Here is a 15,928-nt window from a genome sequence, read left to right on the forward strand (position 1 = left end):
GCTTTTACAATTAGTTGTGATTTTTTTCTCTCATAAATAAGTCACACTTGGCTACACTGAAACCTTTCTGACACTTCCTTCAGAGTCAAACATCTCTGCAAAACCTTGGAAATTATGTATTTATAAAAATAGAAAGGAGATGGTTCTGATGAAATGCATCACAGAACTGCTTATCATAGTAGCCCCCTTTTTTCCCTAGTTTCCTAGCCAGGATCAAATATAAACCCCAATTCCTTAATAATTCTAGTATTTTTCAGTAGCTAAGAAATATTCACATAAAAGAAATGAATCCCTTTGGAAAGGAGCTTTCTCCCATCACCAAGTCTCAAGTTAATTTCCAGATGTTTCTGTATGAACCCAGCATGGAAGCAGTGCATTTTCCAAGCTGTTCAGGCCACAGACTGGCCAGTTTTCAAGCTCTACCATCATTCAGCTTTGATCCGCCTCTAAGTAACCTTACCTAGCCGCAAAATAATGGATGGAGGGTCCATCCAGGTGCTACGTCCAGCATGCCACAGCTGTTCATGGCTCCAAGGAATGGTTGGGATCCTTTAGATGGAGCTCAAAAGTACCACTAGAACAAAGAGCCCAGGAAATGGCTATGCCTTCCTCTTTCCGATAAAAAGGCTTCCATTCATTCAGAGTCAAGCCCATTGTAGAAACTTCATAGGTGATATTTAGGTAATATTCATATATGACACCTGAATCATGACACAGGTCTCCAAACTGTACTTCTCAGGAAAATAGCCAAAACCCACAACCCTCTCCCCTACCCAAAAGAAAAACATAGAAAAAGAGCCAATTTTTTTCCTGTTCATTTTGGTTTGTAATAAATAAATAAGGCAATAGATAAATAAAATAAAATAAAATAAAATAAATAAAATTTCCTCATTATAGAAATATTATTTACATTTATTTGGGAAACATAAAAATTGACCTATTGAAAGATCTAAAACTGAGCAAGGGCCAAATCAGCTTTTTTGTTCTCTGCTTAAGCCCATCATTCGATAGTATACATGACACATAATGTTCACTATGTATTCATTGTAATGAGTATTTTAAAAGGACAAGGAAGAAACAAAAAATGACCCACAATCCCAACACCCAAAGGTAACTACTATCAACATCCTAGTATGTTTTTCCAGTCTTTTTTTTTCTCTATGCAATATTTACTATGTGGGGTTCTCAGGCTGTAACGCCTAAAATGTAAAACAGCAATATTTGACAACTTAATCCCACAGGATTAATATCTCAAAAGCAAGAAGACAAATCTGAGTGCAATACAGTTTATGGCTGTATTTTAAATCATGGAATGTTTTGCTATCGGTTCTATATAAAACTTTTGCAAATTAACATTAATGCTCCTAGCTGATCCTGGGGAGCTATGTCACGTCGCAGAAAGAAGCATCTTTTTCTAACATCTCCCTCACCCAATTACCCTGTGCCCTGAAGCTGAGAAGTTAACACCCTTTGCATTTTTCAACCAACCTGGCGTCAATACTAACATAATTTCACTTTATGAGTGGTTCACATCAACTAAAAAAAGAAAGAAAGAAAAAGAAAAGACAGAAGAAGCCTGATGATTTCATTTTAAATACGATGTTATATCAGACGATGGCTGGAGAAGTGCCTCGTGCTGAGAATATGTCTGGGTGTATTAGATAAAAACGGTTACCAAACCCAGTGACTAATTGGGGACTAGCCTGTGTGTACAACTTGATTCCCCTTTCACATCCTGTTCATTCTGGACTAACAATATCCAGAAACATTTCCTATTTCCCCAGGGAATCTTGGGAATTTCCTGAATGAAAAGGAATGAGGTTTAACCACATTGCATTTATAAGCACTTTAATAATTAGACCAAACCGTCGAATAACCATTCAAAGTGGAAGAAATACTAATGGGTTTCAATACAAAGAAGAACAAGATATTCCCTGATAGGATTTCAGATCTCATATCTTGATGAATCTTGAAGAAACTACCAGTTGTCAACTTTTGGCATAGTAGCCAAGCAGAATATCTTCTGTTCTCTGAAAAAGCTATTAAAGTACACCTCCCTTTTCTTACTACATATATATGTGAGCTTGGATTTCCTTCATCTACTTCAACCAAAAGATTTGCAGCAGAAGAAATGCAAAAGTGACAAGGTACAGCTGCATTCTATTTAAGTCAGATATTACAAATATTTGCAAGACCTATAAAACCATGCAACTCCTTCTGCTAAATTGTTTTTAGGAAAACAGTTATTTTTATACAAACATGTTATTTATGCTAACAAGCAATAGATTTCTTATTATTTTTACATAAATTAATAATTGTTTTTTAAATTTCTAAATTTTCTTTTTTTTGTAAGATTTTATTTATTTGAGAGAAAAAGAGAGAGAGAACACGAGTGGAGGTGAAAGGCAGAGGGAGACGGCGAGAGAGAAACAGATTCCACACCGAGCAGGGAGCTTGATGCGGGGTTCGATCCCAGGACCCTGAGATCAAGACCCGAGCTGAAGGCAGACAGTTAACCAACTGAGCCACCCCGGTGCCCCTAACTTTTAATTTCTAATACAGTAAATATTGATAGATAAAACTCATGCAAACAAAACTTCTGGGGGGCCTCGGGTATTTTTTTTTTTAGCAATATAAGGAGAAGGGGGGCCAAGGAATCTGAGACGCTGCCCCACTCGGTACAAGTGCTACTGAATCTCAGAACGCGGGTGCGGAGTGGACAATGCGGTCTGCAAGCCCAGGAGGATGCGGTCACAGCCCGCACATTTATTTATTCTGCTATTCCGTAACTCAACAAACATTTATTGAATGTTAGCTAGTACTGGGTTTAGTGTTGGGGCTTTCGTGAACCCACGGCTATCCTTGAGAAGCTGACTGCGGTACGCGGGGTCAGCCCACATTTCCTGGGAAGGACTGAGGAGTATATATTTCGGATTCCGCAGGCCATCTGGTCTCTGTCACACTTACTCAACTCTCCCTAGCACAAAAGGACCACAGGGGCTGTGTAACAATAAAACTTTATTTACAGACACTGAAATTTGAATTTTGTATACTATCTATATGTCATGAATTATTAGTTTTCTCTTGAGTTCTTTTTCGAATTAAAAATTCTTGGCTCACAGGCTCCTCAAAATCAGGTAGCAGGCTGGATCAGGCTGGTGGTGTGCTAAGCCTGGATACAGTCGGAGAAGCAAACATTAAAAGAAACAAATACTGAAATAAATATGTAATTACAAAGCTGAGCTGAATGACTAAGAGAAAGAATAACACGATGCCATCTGAGAGAAGAGGAAGACACTTGTGCGGTTTTATTTTAGGTTCTCAACCCTGTGACCTAGAATACAGGGGGAAGACTGGAGGGCCAGATGGGTGAGAAGACAGAGGGAGCCCGTGTGAAATCCCATCAGGCCGTGGTGCAAACCAGCTTTGGGGAAGCTAACTGATTCTACCTTACCTCCTGCCCTATCTTTGACTTCTCTTATATGTATTTTTTAAAGAGGTTAAATATAAGAGAACTCAAGGTTTTAAGCTTTGGTGGAAAATATGCTTATTCAAAATCAATATTTGGTACTAAAGAAAGAAATACCAGTATAGGAAAAGAAACTGGCCTGAAGCTCACTGTTACGCAGAATGATCTGCAGAGCTAGAAATCTGTCCATATCTTGAGATTCAGAAACAGAGGGGCACCAAGTGAAAAAGCCCTTATAGTGCAATCAAAGCTTTATTTGGAAAAAGTATTTTCCCCCCATGCACTTATCCATTTACAGGATAGCCATAAGGTCTGAAACATTGATAATATTTAATTTTTTTACAGATCAAACCTTTCCATTTCTTCCTCTGAGGTGGGTTAAAGACAGGATAATTCAGAAAAATTAAAGATACACTCTCATGGGATGAAACCACTCTAGAAGCAGGTGTAGAGACAGAGGGATTATGTGCACTGTGGTGTTCGCTACAATGTTACATAGCCATCGAACCCTGCACTGTTAATAGGAGACAACACACTGATCATATCATGTACGGTAATTTACAGTTATTTCCCTATGTTTCCAGCTTTCAGGGCCATCCTGTAGCCTGATGTCCCCCTTGGGCCTCATAAATGCACATCACCTCCCTCTCCGTTCCAGCACCAGGAATCTTCCTTCATCCTGGCTGTGAGTCAGATTCTTATTTCTGCACACACCGTTTTTCCACTAGGGTCTCTCCCCTTGCCTTTCCCTAGTCCCTGTTCTTAAGGAGTCTTCTGACCTCAGGGCTCTCCCGTTAGGAAGCTTTCCCACACATGCTTAGGTGTGGGTGACCTGCTGTGTTCTCCTGCAGAACGTTGCACCCTGTCACAACGCACACTGCAGAGAGGACCAGTCATGCCATGTACCCCATTCCACTGGGACATCTGTGTGGTCAGGGACCTTGCCGCCTCTTTCACTGTGGTCACCCTCGCACCAAACACAAGTCCAGCACACAATAGGCGCACAACAAATTTCTGCTGAGTGCGTGAAATGTACAGTCCATTTCTAGTTGAAAATCGTTAACTGACGAAAAGAGCCTGAGGTTTCTTTTTATCTTTTTCTAGACAAGTACGGGGCATAAAACCAAAAAGTAATCCACAATACAGGTACCTCCCACAGGACCAAAGGTGGGATCGAAAATGGATGCTTCTCTTCCATTCTAAACAACACTTTAAAATCAGCTTCTCCTCCCAAAGGCAAAGCTCTACCAAGTTATTTAAATTTCATTTTACATTACTGATTTATGAACCTCTTTGGAGGTATGTGAAATGGTAAAAATACCTCTGGCTAAAAATAGGCTAGCTATTGATCACAGAACACCTCAGACAGACCGTGATGTCAGCCACAAGGCAAATCCTGAAGCTGAAGTCTACAGCCAGCCAGTGCTGGGAGCTGGGCTGCCGACCTGGAGTTCAGGGCTGGCTCCTGCGTACCCCCATGGCCCCCCAGGCCCCCTGTGGAATCGGCACCTGTGGCACATCTGAAGCCAGGCCATCTCTACTTTTGTTGGCCTTTGGCCTCAACTTTCTCTCTTGGCTTCTTTGACTAAACCAAAACGTATATAGTTCTCATTAAGAGCTTAAAAAAATACCTTTAATGAGAAAGTCAAATGACTCCTACTGGTACTAAGTCGACCAACACTACATGTACGGCCCTCAATCCAGAGAGAAGGCGACTGACACTAGACAGGGAAAAACGGAATATTCTCCTTGGTCTCCAGCCTTTAATCATCCCGAACAGGACATGTTTGACAGTCCAGTTTTTCCTACATTATTTTTAAGTCTGCAGGGAAAGCAGCCTGGAAAGAGAGGACCTCATTTACATAAACACACTAAAATATGGAGCAAACAGACCCCTCCCTGTCCCACTGAACCCTACATGTAATGTGATTTTTCTTGGCCTGTTTCCTAGCTATGGATCCATCTGGAGACCAAGTTGTTACTGCTTTCACTGATCAAAAATAGGAATGCTGTAATTAAGTGGCAAGAGGGTTTAGCTGTGCAAAGCAAGTTACCAAGTCAAACTTACCTTTAAAAGTCCAGCATCCCACAGCAAGCTTAGGATAGAAACCTAAATGCCGGTTACCTGGCTCAGGCCACCCTTTATGCCTCTTTCATCATGTCCCTAGGGATCCGTTTAACATTTAATTTTACCTTCTGGCCTCTTGCTGTCATGAAAGCAGAAACAGGACTCACCTGCTATTCTACCCATGACCTAGAACAGTATCTGGCCCTCGGCAGGGACTTAGTGCGAGGTTTGTCTCCTGGGCTGACTCCCAGCAGAGAGCAGGGCAAATAATGAAAGAAGGGAAGGATTATCTCTATCAGAGTTCGCAAGGGAGTAGGATGGAGTTGAGACAGAATTACAAGGGGGCCCCTCATCACAATCAAGGGCTGGCTGTGGCACATGCTCCACTTTGACTGGCCATGGACATCCAGAGAGTCAAGTTAAAAAGACCTGGCCTGGTATTCCAGAAGCTGAATAGTGTAACCACACTTATGACGCCAGCATTTCCCTATTTCCCAACACTTTTGATGCCAGCTGACATTTGCTTTAATCTCATTAGAGAAATAAATGATGTCACCATAGCAGTTCTCTCAAAACAGCAAGGAAGCCAGCCCATTCCAAAATGGGCCAGATTCAGTATTACATAAGTCTTGACGCTTTGGGCAAATACCACATTTTCAAAAGTCTGGCTGAGACACAGTGAATTAATGGGAAAAGCACTCAGAAGAGAGACAGGGAATATGGGTTTCGATTTCAGCTGTGCTACCAAATTTTTGTCCTTGGGCAAGTCATTCCACTGCTCTGGGCCTTATTTTCTACTTCTGTAAAATGAGAGTGCTATCCTGAAGGAGACAGGAATACCTTTCAGTTCCCAAATCACACGACCTCCCCAGGGCCCCTCACTAACAGTCCTTCTTCTTCCTGCTGTCCCTTCAACGTCACTCTCCTCAACGCCACTGATGCGAACACTGCCCTTCCTCCTCACTTTCTCAGTGTGGACACTCCGCATTAAAAAAAAAAAAAAAAATCTGTTCTTTAATGGCTTATCAACTTGAAACCATACCTTGTATTTAAGCACTTGCTCAGCTACCTTGGGTCTGAACATGGACATGATTACAGGATCTTTTATTCTTCCTATGTAGGATCTTAGCTCCTTAGAGGAAAACAGCGAGAGTTTTTGCTCCCCGTATGCCCATAGCACAGTGTCCGGCCCATCACGGGTGCTCAGGTAGGGCTTCCCAGTCTCACCAGAGGAAGGTACAGAAATACTCGGGATTCACGGCATTGCACGGGTGTGCTCCAAACCTTGGATGACCAACTCAGCTACCATCCAAGTCCGTCCTCTCTTGTTAAGGGATACCTTACTGCAAGGTCGGCTGGGATTGATTTACCTGATTATGGGCAGTGCTAACTTATAGCTCTGAAAACTCCTGAATAAGTAAATACCTGCTTCAGTAGGACTTGTAAAGTTGCAGAGACTTTGCGAAGATGATGGGCACAGCTCCCTTGGATTTGTGCTCCAGAGACTTACAGACACCTCTCTCCAGAGGCACAATGAGACTCACCAGCCCCAAAGTACAAGATACTGCCTATCCAACCCATTTCCTCTGTTAGAGTTTACTTCGGCCTCTACAATGCACGGTGATTCAGCCTATAGACAGCTTTGGGGCAGAAGCGGCCCTGGAGTCTTTCATTTCAGTTTGAAAGAAAGGATTTTAAAGTTGAGAGAACAAATCCGTAAGCAGAAGAGCCTCATGCAAAATCCATAACCAAGTGTGCCTCCTAAGCCTCACTTGAAAGGCTTTTAAAGTGGATGGAAAAAAAAATCCATACGCAAGAGAGTCTCATGTAGGTGTTCGGGTTTTTTTTTAATGGAATCTCCCATTTGGGTCTCAAAGGGTCCCCAAGTTGACATCCACATCGACTAGGACTGTAACCACCTGCGTTTTCTCACAAATGAGTCTTGAGAGCTCATTTGGAGGGGTTTAGCCCCTGGTTTGCTTTCTGGCCAAATAGGGTTGTCCCATACTAAGAGGTCACCTCTTGGGTCCATGACACAGCACTGTGAGGCTGGTGAGGAGGGAAGGGCCTTGTCCCAGGCAGGCAAATCTAGTCAAATGAATTCGGTTTCAATGGTGTGGCAGATGGGCAGCTGACTTGCTCTCCATCCCCATTTTGGGGGCAGAGGCGGGTGTCAGGGAGATTGAACACCACAGACCCTGACAGAGCTGGCCATAGTCTCCCTCTCAGACCAAGAGCTCTAGTGTCCTTCCTGGAAACAAGACTCTTTCAGTGTTATTTTATATACAGAAAGAGTGATTATTTGAGACTTGAATACAGAAACTGACAAGCCAGGCCAAATGAAGGCTTAAAAAAAATGGAGACTTTGTTAATTTTATGTCTAAAAGTTTAAGGCAGCTTCACTATATTTTCATTTAAAGTTTTTGTTTGTTTGTTTAATACTATTGCTTCCCCTCCTCCCCGGCTGTCCAAAATGACATACTAAAAACCAATTCATAATTTATCTTCAGATATACTCACAAAAACGTGAACAAAGATGTATGTATAAGGATGTTAACTGAGGCATTATTTTTAATACTAGAAAAACAGAACAAAACTGTGTATTCATTAATAGCAAACTGATGGAATCAGGCATGAATGCATCCACACCACAGAATACCATGCAAGAGCCAAAAGGAATGACATAATCCTATACTCAGGACCTGAAAGATGCCTGCGACATACCACATTAAAACGAAAAATATTCCATGCACAAGTGGCAGAACAGTATATGTCACGATTCCATTTGGGAGAATATAGTATGTCCGTGTATAAAGTACATATGATTGTATCTACACAGGAAAGCTCTAGAAGGACATTCACTGACCTAAACCGTAGCTTTCTCTGGAGGATGGAGCAGGGTATCGTTGGAGAGGAAGGGACCCTTTTAACACATACAATTCTACCCTGTTACATTTTTTTTGAGTATGTATTACTTTTTCAATTGGTCCTCAGGTGCTAGCACTGGGTTAACATTATCATAATTGATCCATGCATGTCCCACTTTTACAAAGTCAACCAGATGTTCTTAATAATAAAGCACTTTTGAACTCACAATGCCAAATAAAATTTAGATCCTTGAGAATAACTTAGATCTAACTATAGGATTCTCCCTGCCATCATACTGGCTTCCTTCCCAGCAACCACCAGCCCAAATCACACATTTGTTATTACTTGTGTAATTAATAAGTAAAATATGACAAATCAATATGTGAAGTTTGTTTTCCTTTTAAATTCACTGCTCTTCAACCAAACAAACACCACAAATTTCATTCTAAGCTTTTCTTTGCACATAGGGAACCCCAACTGCCATTTTTCCGGTGATGCAATGTTAATCACCCTGCTGGCCACAATAGTTCATCATGGCACAACTTCCCACAAGGAAACTCCAGAAGCCCAGAGAGAAACATTTTTCATTACAGATCATTTCCCTAAAAGGCAAGTAAATCCATGGCTGATTCGAATCTGTGCTCACTAGGTAATTAAAAAAATTTCTAGATGATCAGAGCAGGTTTTCCCTCTAGGTACAATGTAGGTATTTAGTGACACTAGGTAATGGTCTCTTTAATATATAGGGTTTCTCAGCCTCAAACCAAACAGAGAAGCTTTAACTACTACATTTTAAGAGATAATACAGGGTAGAAGTGTTCTAGTAGCCACGGAAAGTAGGAAATTAAGTCAATCTCTATAATATAACCCAGATTATTTGAAACCTTGCTCCTACTTTTTCCTAGGGTATCCATTTTTATGCTCTTTGATTCTACAAATTCTGAGCCTCCATTTAAAATTAAATCTAACATTCTGCATTTGGGAAATACACTGCATTACTAGGTAAGCTTTTCTAGTTTGAGTTGAAGCCATAGTTATTGATGAGGAAATGCTTTTCCAAGTACGATGTCTTTCACCTCTATCTTGTGAAAACCACTTGCCAACTCTGTGCGAACAGGCCTGACTGACTCTAGTCATACCATTCTACAAAAAGAAAATTCTCAAACTAAAATCACAGAAGCTAGCAGGATCAGAAAGTCTCCTCTGGGTTTACTAATGTCGGCTTCTTCCAAATAAAAACTATAATTAAATGGATTCTCAGCTACCAACATTTAATTAACACGAGCAGATAATCCAAAATGGCAAAGCAGCCAGAATTACTGGTATTCAGAGCATATTTTTATACTTGAACAAGACAGCATCTCATGTTCTTGACTCTGCTAGGCGGAGGCTACCAAGAAGGAATGGCTGGGCTAGAGCCCCCTCTCTGCCCGCCCACTCACCTCCCCCAGCTCACCAGCTAGCGCTGGGAACCGATCCCACCATGCATAGACCCCACTACTCCTCTCTCTCAAAACGTGCTGTAGTTTCCAAGGCGAGAAGGGACTCCATATTTTGTCTTTCCTGCTGCCGGCTCGTAGACTATACACAGAGAGGATAAATAGTATCAAAAGCCTTGTGGGTCCCGAGTTCAACTGTATCAGTGAGAAAGGCAGCCGAGGTACCTGCAAGCAATAAAAACCAATCCTGACTTTACATGTGCCCGTACCCCGGGGGGAGGTGTTTAAAGCGATGGTGCCGCACCACTTACTCTTCCTTTCGCAGCAGCTCCTCCTCCGACTCGGTCAGGCGCTGCCTCAGCGCAGCGATCATCTCCACCGCCACATCCACCTGGCGGTTCAGGACCCGCTCTCTCCTCTGCACCTCCTGCTTTTTCTGCGTCAGCTGCACAAAGGCCGCCCGAACTTCCAACAGTTCGGCAGTTTTCTGGGCCAACTCTTTGGTGAGCTTATCGATTCTCTTCTCGATGGTCCTGTCCACGGCCTCGACCATCCGGTTGAATTTTTCTCGGACATGAGCCTCGAAAGCGGCTTTGGTGTCCGGGGTGGGCAGTCCGGGACTGGAGCGCGGCCCCTCCAGCGAGTCTGCACGCAGGTCCAGTGCCGTGTAGGTCTGCACGTAGGACACGGGCCGCTCGGCCACCACCTCGAATGGCTTCCTGTCCTTGGAGTGTTCGTGCGAGATGCTGTACAAGTTCACATAGCTGGGTTTCTGCTTCACCACGTGGCCGGTGCCCTGCAGTTTTCCCTGCTTCAGGGGTTCTGAGGAAGTAACTAGGTCTGTGTCTTTGAAGGACGGAAAGAGGCTGCATTTGGTCAAGAGGGTTCTTTCCTGGTAGCTGTGACTGAATTCCAGATGGGCCCTCAACGAGGACAGACTTCTAAATCTGGTATGGTCTCCACACCTCGGGCAGCGGAATGGCAGGCACACAGCAACATTCTCGAAGGACTCCTGCCAGGGGTATCTGCTTTCCTCAAAAGCCTTCTGTTGCATTACTCTTCAAGTCCTGAACAGGGCAACATAAAACAGATAGTTCACACATCTGTTTAAAAAACGCTCCTGAGGGGCACCGAGTGGCTCAGTGGGTTAAAGCCTCTGCCTTAGGCTCAGGTCATGATCCTGGGGTCCTAGGATCAAGCCGGGCATTGGGCTCTCTGCTCAGCAGGGAGCCTGCTTCCTCCTCTCTCTCTGCCTGCCTCTCTGCCTATCTCTGTCTGTGAAATAAATTATAAAAATCTTAAAAAAAAAAAATGCTCCTGAAACACTTGTGGCCCGTTCATCAACACCACGGGCAGAGGCCTTTGGCTTCAAATGCCTTTGGTATATAATGTCTCACATTAAAATTAAAACCTACAATCTGTGGGCCAAATCCTTTCTGTGTTGCCTACTGCTGCTTTTGCACTAAAGGCAAAGGTGAGTGACCTCTGCAGCCTGCCAAGACAAAATGATTTACTCCTTGGCCTTTAGGAAAAAGCCTGCCAGCCTCTGCAACCCCTGCCCAGGATAAAGAAGGTGGATAACATTCTCTTTTTGCAGATGAGAAAACTGGAGCAAGGAGGTAAAGTAATGAATTCAAAGCCAGATGGAACATGGCAGCTCCAGAAGTGAAATTCAAGTTTCTTGCCCTCCCGAATTGAGTGCACTAACTGCAAATCTGTGCCCTATTTTACTGATACAATCCTGATAAGCATGAATTCCAAAAATGAGGAAGACTCACATGAATTGTCAAAACTGTCCCGAGAGAGCGAGTTCAGCGATCTTTCTTCAAACATAAGAATGATATTACTCAAGCTAGGTGCAGTGGCATTAAACACAGAATCAGCTGGAAATTTTTCAACCTGAGATTTTGCTTTCAGTTATTGCTGTGATGCCAGAAAGCAAAATGTTATTTTAATGACAGTCTCCATATTCCAGAATTACTGACATTTGGAAACTCAAGATATCAAATACGTTTTGACCCACTAGGGGCCATGGCCATGGCCAAGACTTTATAAAGATATGGTTTTCTGAATGATTTATCTCATCTCTGATCCTGTTTTAATATGATAACCTTTAGAGATGGCCAATATGTGAACCTGGCAGGTATCAGCATAACTCTTTTAATAACAGGAAGTTCTTATTTCCTTGTAAGAATTTATTATCTTAGCCCTAGCAACAGATGACTGCTAGCACCCCTATTCTGCAAGCGGGGCATATCTATTCCCTCCAGGAATGGCTTCTATTTTAATGTTAACAAGACTTGGGCCCCCAAAAGAGGAAGCTCAGCTAAGGGTCTATACCTGCAAAGTGTTGTTATTGGAACCTCAACCTCTTCGAAAAGCAGAGGCCCAAACCGTCCCCAGCCAGCTAGGAAAAGCCTCCAGGTTAATAAGCCTCTGGCCCCCCAGAGAGGAAAACCTCTTCCTGTGCTACTCCGGCCGTAAGATAGGCTGCAAACCCTGGCCGAAACGGCAGCAGAAAGGTGAAGGCAGGGGAAGTCAGGATTCCAGGCGGCAAAGGGAAAGGGTTGGCATCCCTGACTGGGGAAATGGGTAATCACACACTCTGGGAGTACTCATGCTTTCAAGGGCCCAGCGGAAACCCCAATCTACAGGGTTGGCGGAAAAGCCCTAATTTCCCTCTGCCCGCCCAGGGCAGTCTGGCCAAATCACTGCCCCGAGGGTCCCGGCTCTCCCCGCCCCCGCTCCGCTGCGGGCCAGCCCTCAGGTGCCAGAGTGGATTCGTGCGCGCACGAGTTCCCGCAAGTGGGGGCCGACGGCGCAACTCCCCGCGGCGCGGAGAGGACGGGACCCCTCCCCAGCCCGGGACCGCTCGGCCGGCCCCCTCTGCCGCGCCCCCCGGGCCGGGCCGCAGGCGCAGAAGCCCAGCTGCCGCCACTTACCCGACTTGTTGCTGCAGCTGCAGCCGCTGCTGCTGCCGCCGCGGCCGGTGCTACTGCTGCGGGAGCGAAGCGGTTTTCAGCAGAGCCGTAAATCAGGCTAAGCCGGGGCCCGCTCCCACCCCCCGCGCACCCTCGCGCGGGGACCCGCGGCGTCCGGGGCGGAGCGTGGCGGGGGCGGCGCACGCGGCTGCCGGGGACCCCGGCGCCCGAGAGCGGACGCCCGGGGAGCGGGGGGCTGGGCCTGGGGCGCCGCGGCCCCGCGAGCGACACCCCGCTCTGCTCCGCGTGGGGAGGCACCGTCTGCCCGCCCCCAGCCGTGAAGCGGGATGGGGCTCAGGATCCCACTGACATCACGCGGGGAGACGCCGGGATCGCTCCCCGGGGGGAGGGAAGGGGAAAAGCGTGCCAGGCTTGGAGGCGCTGCGCTCTCTGCAGGCCCCGGCCAGCTCTTTTGCACTTTACAGTTACTGGGGAGCGGGAGAGTGTGGGTGAGGATGAGGCGCGGCTTGGGTATCTTCGCTAATCTGCCGGCAGCAAGGTCCGGTGGTTCATTTTAGGACCACTTCTTCCTAAGCAACGGGGACGAGAATGTCCCCGAATAACCTAGAGTCTCCTCTAGCCTTACCAGCCGAGCATCCTGGTGCTATGTTAACCGGCAGAACTAAATCTAGTGAAGTATGTGGGTTGTGAATAAATAAAGCGAGAAGACACCCCCCCCCCCAACGCCCTCTCCCGGATCTGTGAGGGACACGCCTCCTCCCTCCCCGAGTCCTCAGGCATCCAGTCCCTGCCTCTCCCCGCAGGAGCGAAGATCTCTCATCCTACGGAGGTTTTCCTTCAGAAAGACCCTGATGACTCAGCATCTTATTTTAACCTGTTTCAGGGTATTCCTGGTCTAACTCTTGAAGTATGAAACCAGGGTAAAAGTTACTGTTGGGTTTTCTTATTAGGGAGATTCTGCTCATCCGTATTAGTTATTTCAATGCATCTTCTCGACTCCTAAGGGTGTCTCTGTTCTCAGAGTTTGCCATACTGCTCCTTTCAACGCTGATTTTATTTCTGCTGTGAATACCTCAATGACTATCTTAGATTTTGTTTGTTTATGTAATTAAGAGCCCAAGCTCTGGAGTCAGACATGATTCAAATCCTAATGCTGGGATTCAAATCCTGACTCCTAGGATCTGCATCAAGTTGGACTTTTCTGTCTTGGATTTCTCATCTGTGAAAGAGATAATGGGGAACTACCTTCTACTGGGGTGATGAGGATCAAATGAATTTGTGAGGGTAAAACACTCCCTCTGACCCAGAACAACACTGATAAAATCAGCTCTGGTTATTTCAGGTACAAGAGAGAAGCCTACGCATCTATTAAAAAACAAAACAAAACAATAACACCACCAACAACGACAAAACAAAAACGAAGAGAATGGGAACTAAATACGCACTCACTTCCACATAAAGGGTGGTATAGGCTGTTGTGCTGGGGTGCTTTCTCTTTGAAAAGATATTTCATTGAATTCATCCGGTGACCCTCTCAAAAATGTTTATTTCAAAAACCAATTCACTTAGTAAAATATTTTTAAGTGTGAAATGTACATGTATCGGAGGGCAATCTCATCTTGGTCATCTAGCGGATGAGAGGAGCATACAGGGAAAGCCTTAGAACAAAATAGACCAAATGTAGCCCTTGAGAAAAAAGGCTCTAGGGTTCAGGCCCCTCCCATTTCTTAGCTCCCTGCCTCTGGTCCTTGAGTTCCTCCCGTTTAAAAAAAAAAAAGGATAGGGATTTTCAATATCCTTTTTTCACCCTAAAAGTATCAAGGATAGTATCAAATAATTATGGAGAGGTTGTACTATGTAGGGAATAGAGTTGAGCACTGCGGGAAACTCAACTTTGATAGACATTCAGGACCTTACAGTTACACCACTTGCTCTTAAGTGGTATCCTCCCACTTCCAACCAGCAGCATGAGCATTAGTTAGTAACTAGTTAGAAATGCAAATTACGTGCCTCACACCAAACATCCGAAACTCTGAAGTGGGAGCAGGCATTCTGTGGTTTAACAAGTTCTGCAGGTAATTCTAATGAACACTAGTTTTGAGAACCTCTCATTTACACAGTACTTCTTCATTTACTGTCTACAACAAACCAAAAGGTGTGCTATCTCCATGATCATTGTGTTTACGCTGGGCACTGTGCTAAGCATTTTATTATCTCATTTAATCTTGCCAACACCTGCGAAGGAGAGGGGACCCTGTGCCCTTGGTTTCAGCCACACTGGTATTCCTTTCTTCCTCCAAGTGTTCAGTTTTTCCATCTCAGGTCCTTCTTTCTGGATAATGCCTACTTATCTGTCAGGGCTCAGCTTCCGTGGTGCCATTCCCAGGAGGTCTGCCCTGATCCTGCCCAGCCATTTAGCTCCTGCTAGTAAAATTTACCACAGCAGAGTTTATCACAATGGAAAAAATTTGTAGAATTACCTATTTAATATTTATGTCCATTATTAAATCATAAGCTACATGAGTCAGGGACTTTGTCCTACTTCCCAGCATATTCACAGTACCTGTTATGGTGTTGGTCACATACAAAGTGCTCAGTAAATATTTTTTGAAGGAATAAATGTTGAAATGAATTCCCTTTCTACTTAAGGGAAAGCTGAGGCTCAAAAAAGTTAACTAACTTTCCTAAAATGACACACCTAGAAAGGATTAGAGCCAGGACTCTAAACTCCACAGATTTTAATCACTATTCTCACAGCCTTTCCAATTTCTCACAAGAAAATAAAATTCTGAGAGAAAAAATGACTTTCCTGAAGTCATATAGCAAGTAAGTAATAGAATCAGGATTAGAATCCATGTCTCCTAATATGTATGTTCTTTTATACTACATTATGCTATTTTATCCTGCCCTTCAGGATCTTACAGCTAGTGGGATGGACAGGCATAGATATGTGGGACAAATTAAATTTGTAGTAAAAGAAATTAAGTAGGACATAGCTACAGGGCTTAGAATTGTGCCAGGTACATAGTAGATGTTCAATAAATGTCTACTGAATGAATAATGATCATTCCACCTTTGGAATATTTACAACATGTTTCCTGCTGACTGTTTATGACGATATCTAATGTTTCTCAGAGAAGGG

General features: G+C 44.2%; 1 protein-coding gene across 5 annotated transcripts in view; it reads right to left on the reverse strand.

Annotated features, from left to right (window-relative positions):
* ZNF365 (zinc finger protein 365) overlaps positions 1-15,928 on the reverse strand; it is a 54,016-nt gene that overhangs the window by 11,906 nt on the left and 26,182 nt on the right. For 3 of the 5 annotated variants that reach the window (XR_200429.3, XM_004765688.3, XM_004765687.3), the window contains exons 1-2: positions 12,787-12,921; positions 10,156-10,911 (exon numbers count right to left, since the gene is read on the reverse strand). Coding sequence is in view for 4 of the 5 variants with exons in the window: in XM_004765688.3 (XP_004765745.1) it covers positions 10,156-10,898 (743 nt within the window). In the remaining variant the exon portion in view is untranslated. Of the gene's footprint in view, positions 1-10,155; positions 10,912-12,786; positions 12,922-15,928 lie in introns of those variants that run through there. The other 2 variants (XM_004765686.3, XM_013063072.2) reach the window with 1 other exon arrangement.

This window comes from Mustela putorius, unplaced genomic scaffold (assembly GCF_011764305.1).
Source record: "Mustela putorius furo isolate JIRA1106 unplaced genomic scaffold, ASM1176430v1.1 tig00003949_pilon_pilon_pilon, whole genome shotgun sequence".
NCBI classification, from domain to species: domain Eukaryota; kingdom Metazoa; phylum Chordata; class Mammalia; order Carnivora; family Mustelidae; genus Mustela; species Mustela putorius.